Consider the following 8,651-nt stretch of genomic DNA (forward strand, 5'->3'; position numbering starts at 1 on the left):
AACATGCCATAATAACATTACTTCATAACTCAAATAGTCAAAACCTTTTTTGCCTAAATATATTTAATCTAATATGTAATGATTCGCATTCATGTTCACAGAATAACTATTTTCCACTTTTAAAATGCAAAGAAAAGTGGACATTGGGAGATTGGATAGGTTGATGACTCTTTACCACATATATCAGAGATCTAAGTTTAAATCATACACGACACTGATTTCACATTTTTAATGTTGGTTTTTTTTGTTGTTTTATGTTAGATTTTGGCACAAAAAGTTGATAAGAAACACAAGGGCTAAACTAAAAGGTGGTTATATTAACTAAAAGTACAAAAATAAGACAAAAAACAATGAAAAAACATTGTGCGAGGGATTACACAACAACACAACAAAGACCAAAGTGGACACTCAGACAGTGTATACACGCCAGGTAATCAGGACGATAGGAAACACAGCTGGATGGAATCTGACTAACGAGACAAGAGGACGCAGGACTGAACATAATGCACACGGGACAAGAGACTATTAAAATAAAACAGGAAGTAACAAAGACTGAACCCACGACTGAAACACGTGAACGTGACACAGTGACAGGGGATGAACAAACATGGAGACATGACTGACTGGGAGAACAGAAAGGGATCACAAAAGATTATAACTAAAGACTGCATAACCTAATGAGGAACGCAGACTGGAACCAAAGGGAGACACTGTAATGTTGAAAGAATTAGATATAGAGCTCATGAGCTCACAGAAAACTCAAAACATTCCAAAACTCAAAATGTTGGGTCAAAGGCCCATGACAGTCTATATGAATTATATTCATTAACTATCTATCTTTCATTCTATCTAAACATTTCTTGTCAAAAAAAACACACACCAAGAGACAACATTCATTAGCTATATAGTCACATATTTCTACAAAATATGCCACCTTGCAGAAGAACATGCACTTGTGCTACCCATGTTACCTTTTGGGAAAGAAATTCTTGCAGGAAATAAGATTGTGATCTTACCTAATCTCATAAGGTTCCCTTAAATCCAGTGTAGAGATAATCAATTCAGCTGACCTTCTAGGGATCAGTTGTGGCTGCTGAGCTGATCGGTGTACATGTAATTAAAATTGATCTATTCCTAAACAAGCTGTTTCGTTCCTCAGACAGAAGGTGCTCCCCTCATCTACCTCCTAATAGTTTATATGTTTTTAATCCAGTGGTTTGTAGCACAAGTAATATGCTATTCAGTGATTAACTTAACGAATAGGAGTACTTCAGTATTTCACTACTAATAACTCTGATGTGAATGTTAATATGAAAATGGGAGCATTTAAATTGGCTTGTATCACACTGACATACAGTTTCCTCTAACAGCCTCTTAGCTATTTTTGTTTGCTTGCTTGTTTTTTATTTGTTCCCTACTTTTTTCTTTTCTGTTTTTTTTAAAGAAAATCACATCTGTTTGCATTTTCATCATTGAGCAGCAGTAGTTTATGATAGCTTATGGAGTCCATTGATCACTAACTAAGGACAATGAAGATTGTTGTGGCTAGAGACAGCATTTTTCTAGAGATAATGTTAGCCAGCTAGCTGCTACAACGAATGCCAAGTTGTCCACTTTATTACTTAAGCTAATGCTGGCTAAGCAGAAAGCTTTATCTGGCCAAACAGGAAATTCACTGTAAGCAACAAAACACACCAGCATCAAATATTGCCTGTAGAGGTCAGTTTGCCTCATTAATCAAATTTCCCTGCGCTGAGATTTGAACTATCACTAGATTTGTGCAGCTAAGTTACAGCTAGACTGAGCAGTTTGAAAAGAACAATTATGTCTGTCTCTTGGCTTTTTCATGATCTTTCAAAGCTTTTTGGGGGCACTGGTTGCTTTTTCACTCATTTTCAGTCTAGTTTTTATGCCGATAACTGGAATACTGACAACTTTTGACATATCTTCTTACTTTGCATGAATAACAACATGCACTTAATTACTTCAGGGTGCCCTCCACAATGCAAAACTCAAGTGGTTTGTAATAAATAAACTACTGCCAGATTGGAAACATAGCACTCCTAACCTGTTTATCTTAACCATTTTTACTGAGTTGTTGCAGTAGCAGAGCTCATTGTTTCCTCAGTTGGGAGGTATTTCCTGAGCTGGGTTTTCATGGCAGCGTCCCTCCCTGTTTCACACCATTCTTTGCATCCAAGTGTTTCCCCCCCCTCTCTCTCTTTCTCTCTCTCTCTCTCTCTCTCTGTCTCTCGCTTACTGTATCATAGGCTTTTGCTTCATTTAGTAATATAAGCCTTTAACTGTAACAAATTCAAACATGATTATTAAACCGTATGTTTAACAATGCAATCGCTCAACTGTTAACTAATTTATTAGTGCTCTTCCCCAGTGGATGAACTTAGCACAGATTAAAAAGCCCCATTGGCACAAGGGTAACATCTGACATCTAACATCTTGTTTCTATGGTGATCTTAATGGCCACATTAACAAGGTGAATTTTTCTTCAATATTTCAATATGTTTTTCCCAACCAACCTCTCATTTATAATTCAACATTAGTTTGTAAAGGGAAGCTGTTTTAGTTGATGGTTGTTTGTTGCTCTCTGCCTGCTGGGGTGAAAACCGAGACCTTGTGTGAGCTGTATCTTTAGTCATTTCTGCATCCAAGTCTGCTCGTGGGGTCACGGTCTCCATTCTAAAAGCCAGTTAATTCAATCTGTGCATGCTCTTCTGCAATGTCTTGTAAGTGGTTGTAAGCTGAGGAGGAAAGACATTTGTAACAATATACAGCAGAGGCAATTAAATAAAATGAGGAAATGTCAGGCAAGGATGAATATGAATGTGTTTGTGTTCTGGATGTGTTGAATATTAATCAAAGTTTTTCATTTTGAAATGTTGCATATCCACTTTAAGAATCCTTCAAACTTCAGAACTACTTCATGCAGCAGAAATTATACATGGTTATACATATACATGACTTCTATCATTAGTTAAAGTTGCTCTTAAAATTTGATGATACATGCACTGTTTACTTGAATCCCCATTTTTCATGGAAGGATGCAGCAGTATTGGCCACTAAGAGATAACAGTCTCATTTTAGGAGACTAACAGCATCCAGGTGAGAGGGCTGGAAGGATGGTATTGACATTAATCCCATATTTCTAACTCAGGAGGCCATTAAACATCAGAATGTACAGGAGAATATGAGAAAATGAACCTACAGGTCTCTTGATTTATGATGGTAGTGAACATTTTCCTAAACGCTGTCGTCGAGTTTTAAAGAAAACAAAATGATCATTTTGTAAGTTATGATGCTCATTAAGGAGCCACAGAAAGAGCCAGAAAGTAATAGTGAGTTAATCATTAGGTGATCACTAGAGAGCTAAAGTGACTAGGGATCATGGTTATTTTTTTAATATTTAAAAATGTCATTATTATTATTATTTTTTACATTACAATATTTTAAGACAAATAACGAGGTGTGTATTTTCTCAATCTGCACGATGAAGTATGTAATGCAGAATTTCTTATTCACACCTGAATGTGGTCACACAACGAAAACACAGAAATGTGTTACTAACTACCTGGTGATGGACTCGTTATACAGTGCTTAACAAACTTATGAGGCCACCACAAAATGCAAGGGTTATGCCATATCTGCCCTAAATTAACAGCATAGGTAATTTATTTATTTTTTTTATGTTTCTGTAATGGTTAATCCACCAGGATTGAAAGGTCTTTGATCAAACTATTTTAAACTCTAAAATACAATCATTATAATCGATGAATTTTCAAATTCTTAATTTTTTTCTTTTCATGGGATCCCTGTCATGCTGAGAAATGAAGCTGTTGTCAATCAGATGTTTCCAAATGGTACTGATTGGTGGATCTGGCTGTGCTTTCTTTGCATTCACATCAACTTTAACACGTTCTCTGACACCACTGACTGAAATGCAACCTTCTGCCATGTTTAACAGATGACTGTAGATGTTCACTGTTGTAACTCGCTCTTGAAATCCTCCACCAAAAAGTCAATGTATTCATAAGCCCTGTTTTACATACTGTTCATCTGCTATTGGTAGTTTTTTAGTCCTGCTTCTTGGACAAGTGGAGGGTTTCATCTGTCCTCCTGACCTCACAATCCAGTTTAAAAAAAAAACATGGTTATAATAGAGGTGTTTTCATTTAAATTGCAATTTTATTGCATCTGCCTTTTTTTCTTTTTTTGTCAATAAAGCCTTTCAGTGGCTGACAAAGTGCAAACTTCATGTTTTAAAGTTTTGAAACGTTAACTTCTTATATTTTGCTGTATATTACACACACAAACATAGAGTACAGGAAACATCTTGTAATCCCTGTCACAGTCACAGACTCCTTGAGGAGATCACACACATTCTGTGAGAGTTCAAACAGATGAGTGTTCAAACAGGATGACCGTCGACTGGTTGGAGAGGTTGGAAAGCCTGGATGACCTGAAAGTCCCAATCCGAGAATAAACATCGGCATCTGAGCAGGCACCCCATGACAGGTGAGGGCTGGGCGGGGTGGTGTGGATGACAGGCACGGGAAGAGGGAGTGACAGGACAGGGGGTGTCGGAGGGAGAGAAACTGGAGGGTGAAGAGGTGGACGTGGTAGGACAGGAGGTGGGGGGAGTGGCAGTGGAGGGGGTACCGGTGAGGGCAGCGATGGAGGTGGCACTGGGGTGATGACAGCAGGTGTCACTGAGGTTATGGTTTGGAGTGGTGCAGTGTCTTCAGGTACTGCCCCGTTCTTCTCTGGCAGCTCCTGACAAGGTGTGGGGTGTTTGAGTGTGTAGGTGCCACTGTGGTAGAAGCTGGTGTACTCCAAAGCATGCCTCGCTCTGGCCATCCTCAGCCTGAAGAAAACATAACACCAAGTAAATGTAGTGGTAAAACCCGGATCCCATTTCTGAGGCCAAACTGAGTTGGGTCAAGACGCACACAGATGACTTACCAAACAAGCCTGACATCAATTTACCTTTTGGCTACATGTTATTACACATGTACACACCTGTGTCTTAGCTGTAACAGTCTGTACAGCAGCAGGAGGATTACTGCTCCTGCCAGAGTAAGCAGAAGAATAGCCACCCTCAGGTCTAAACTCCAGCAGGATTTCCCACCAGGTCCCGATGAGCTGCAGTTACTGGGGCTTTGTGGAGTCTGCGGCTGGAGAGGTTCCTCCATCCCCCGTTTTGGATTGATGATAGCCCTGACCAACACGGGCTGGATGGAGTCTAGCAGGAATGGGTGTGGGCTCTTGAATATCAGACTCTGAGGTTGGGGAGGGATTTGGAGAGAAGTGCTGATGGTGACTGGATGACCAAGCTGCATCGCTGCCAGTTTGATCCAGTGAGGAGGAGTAATGGAGTGCAGCTTGATGTAAATCAGTTCTCCATTTCTTTCTCGCAAGTGTGTTCGTGACTCCCCAGGAAGTGCCTTTTAGTCTCTCTGAAATATAAAATAAACTTTCTCTGTATGCCTGTTCTGTCTGATATGCTTTTGTTATCTTTTATGTAGTTCACTGTTATTCTAAGATGTTTTCACTGTTTTCACTCTAAATGCAGACAATGGCAGAATATTCCCTCTACAGTTTTTTTTCCACACTTATAACACTGCCTTATCACTGGAAAGAATCCATTAGGTTTGTGAGAGGGGGGTGTCTAAATAAGAGGCTGGACAAAAGACATCCACTCACTTACTGTGAACCCACCAGACTATTACCACAGTAACCCAAACACAGACTTTATAGTGGTGGGTATCTAAACAACCAGTGGTTACCAGGCAGTTGCCAACATATCTCTATGCTTGTCTTACTGGGGCCTAAAGCTGCCATCTCATTAGCAGATGATTGGCTGAGCCTCACAAACAGAAGGTTTCATCTACAAGTGGGTGGGGGTGTTGTGCTCACAGCCAGAACGTATCCCATCTCTATGGATTCCTAAAGATTCAAGAGTTTAAAAAAACAGTCTAAAACTAAGACAGACCATGTTTAATATAGTATATTTAATATGTTATATCGGAAAAATTATGCCCATTGACCACTTTAATAGCAGCGATCAGCCAATCACACAGCAGCAACCTAATACAGTTAGTCAAATACACATGGTTAAGATGATCGACTGAAGTTCAAACTGGGCATCAGAATGGGGAAGAAAGGTGATTTAAGTGACACTGAACATGGCATGGTTGTTGGTGCCAAACAGGCTGGGCTGAGTATTTCAGAAACTGCTGAGCTACTGGAATTTTCCCACACAATCATTTCTGGGCTTTACAGAGAGAAAATATCCAGTGAGCAGCATTTTCTCTGTGTGAAAATATCTTGTTGATGCTAGAAGAGGTCAGAGGAGAATAGCCAGACTGCTTGGAGCTGATACGATGGCAACAGTAACTGAAATAACCACTCGTTACAACCAAGTGAGTGCTGTTTATACACAACAGCCTACCTGAGTATTGTTGCTGACCATGTCCACCCCTTTATGACCACAGTTCTGCCATTATAATACATCATGTCTCAAATAATCCTAACTCGTTTATTGAATGCGGCAAGCAATTCACTGTCACCTCCAAAGTCAACAGATCTGAATCTGGTGAGAGCACCTTTGGAATGTGAAAAAACGGGAAATTTGCATCATGGATGTGCAGCCAACAAATCCGCAGTAACTGTTTAATGCTATAATGTCAATATGGACAAAAATCTCTGAGGAATGTTTCCAGCATCTTGTTGAATCTATGTGAACTAATGTAGTAGTGAAGACCAAAGGGAGCCCAACTTAAAACTAGCAAGGCGTAGCTAACAAAATAGCCAGAGAGTGTAGAAGAGAGAGACATGTCAATGAAGAATCCCGAATGCAGAATCACACAACAGCAAAGATGGTGGTTTAAGTATGACTTTTAAAACCTTACTTTAGGGCAAAGTTAGCAAATCTTTAAAAGATTTTTAAAGTCAGATCTGACAGCTGATTTTATGCATGCAGCTCTCATGTCCCACTGAGCAGTGATATGAAAATAAATTTAGATAAAGCTTTAAAATCACATTATTAGAGAAATTAATTGATCTCACTGGTTTTGTTCACTCGAGTAATCACCTGAAAAGTATTGAAAACATAAGAAATAAAAATGAAATCTTGAAACTCCCACTGCCTAAACTCCTGTTTGGTCTAAATTTTTACAAGAAAGTTTAAACTTACGTCATTCAAATGTGACTGCGTTGAGGGCAAATTCATTAGAAAATGCAGAAAAGAGAAAAAAAACTGCTCACAACAAGAGCTGTGGTAAAGAGCTGCACAGCTTTCCAGGACCTAATGCGGAATCCTGAGTTCACACCAGTGGAGAGGAAGCCAGTGAAAACAGCAGGAAGCTGTTCACTTCCCTGACATACAGTACGAAAACGTGATTGGAGAGGACTTCCTATTACCATGGTTACAGGAAACTAGTCAAGGAAATGCTTTTTTCAAGGACCTGAGCTTAATTCTGATAGACAAAGCAGATGACAGGCGCTCTACTGAGTAGAAGCAATATTTAATTCTTACAATGCTATAAATACCACTCACATCATCCAACCATGTAGGATAAAAAAGCAAGCCTCCTATTTTGCTCTACAGCCTCATATAACAAAGAAATGCTTTATAAAAAGGGTTTTTAAGGCTTCTTTGCTTTGATAAATAAGAGAACAAAATGCCCAATAGAGTAGAAGAACCACATATATGCTTCCTGACCTCTAAATCTGAGGTTTATCTGAGTAAGAAAGGACAAAATTAACAAAAGCTGTTTCAAAGTGAAAGTGCTGTTTCAGAGCCGCCAAAGCAGCCCAAATTATCCCGACTGTGCCGCGGTGGGTCAACAGATGCAGAGAGATGGAGGCCGCCATGAAAGGCTAGCCGCTATCTGATGGAGCCTTTATTCGGGGGACGAATAAATGACACACAGGCACAGAAAGAGGCCCGCTCCGGCACAAGTCCAGCTCTCATTTATCTATCTAATAAGTTTTGATGCCGGGCCAAGCCGAAAGGGAGAAACTCTTAGCTTTCGCTCAATATCCCTGCCTGGCAACCTTGCAATCCTCTGATATTGACGTCGGGAGTAATATTAAAAGATCTCTTATCAGAAGCCCAGTTGTAGTTCAGGGAGGAGGTGATCCGCCCAGGCAACCTGCCAGAAAAGGGTTCAGCAGCTGTCCTGTTTCTTAAAAACACTAAGACGATAACAGAAAAATGTGTCTTCATTCTGACGTCTACATTTAGTTTGGTTATTCTTAATGTCTCTTTAATGAAAGTAGCCTCTATTGTCAGGAATGCAAAATCCAAGGAAACACAAAGCTCAAAGAGTAAAACTAAACTAAGTATAAGGAAAAACTATTAGGCTTTGGTATGTGAGACTGGACAGTAAATGGCAAATAGACTGACTCTTACATAGCAGGGAGCAACTTGGGGTTACTCTCTTGCCCATTTCTTTGCATGCAGAATGGAGAAGCCAGGAATCAAGCCAGCAACCTTCCGATTAGTTGATGACCTGCTCTACCTCCTGAGCTACAGCCTCCCTAATATAGATGTCTGTTTAATTTGATGATGTGCTCCACAGGCGTCTTTGCGGCCTCCATTCCTGTTCTTGTACATCTCATTCTTTCATTAC

At 39.8% G+C, this 8,651-nt stretch overlaps 1 protein-coding gene across 2 annotated transcripts; it reads right to left on the reverse strand.

Moving 5' to 3' along the window:
• Window positions 1–215: 215 nt before the first annotated feature.
• Window positions 216–7,321, reverse strand: LOC134631020 (uncharacterized). 2 transcript variants are annotated; one of them, XM_063478912.1, is made up of 3 exons: window positions 7,211–7,321; window positions 5,035–5,471; window positions 216–4,879 (listed from the first exon to the last, which is right to left on the reverse strand). In XM_063478912.1, the coding sequence occupies exons 2-3, from the start codon at window positions 5,352–5,354 to the stop codon at window positions 4,408–4,410; spliced, it is 792 nt and encodes a 263-aa protein (XP_063334982.1). In that variant the 5' UTR covers window positions 5,355–5,471; window positions 7,211–7,321; the 3' UTR covers window positions 216–4,407. The 2 variants fall into 2 exon arrangements, with proteins under 2 accessions (XP_063334982.1, XP_063334983.1); XM_063478913.1 differs by lacking the exon at window positions 5,035–5,471 and having other exon boundaries at window positions 7,211–7,318.
• Window positions 7,322–8,651: the final 1,330 nt, after the last annotated feature.

The sequence above is a fragment of the Pelmatolapia mariae genome, linkage group LG7, assembly GCF_036321145.2.
Source record: "Pelmatolapia mariae isolate MD_Pm_ZW linkage group LG7, Pm_UMD_F_2, whole genome shotgun sequence".
In the NCBI taxonomy this organism is placed as follows: domain Eukaryota; kingdom Metazoa; phylum Chordata; class Actinopteri; order Cichliformes; family Cichlidae; genus Pelmatolapia; species Pelmatolapia mariae.

Excerpts from the sequence above, each read along its gene's own strand:
- LOC134631020 (XM_063478912.1), bottom strand. The coding sequence starts at position 5,354 with ATGCAGCTTGGTCATCCAGTCACCATCAGCACTTCTCTCCAAATCCCT. Across the intron at positions 4,880-5,034 it reads CTGTTACAGCTAAGACACAG|GCTGAGGATGGCCAGAGCGA; the intron begins GTGTGTACATGT and ends TGTTTTCTTCAG.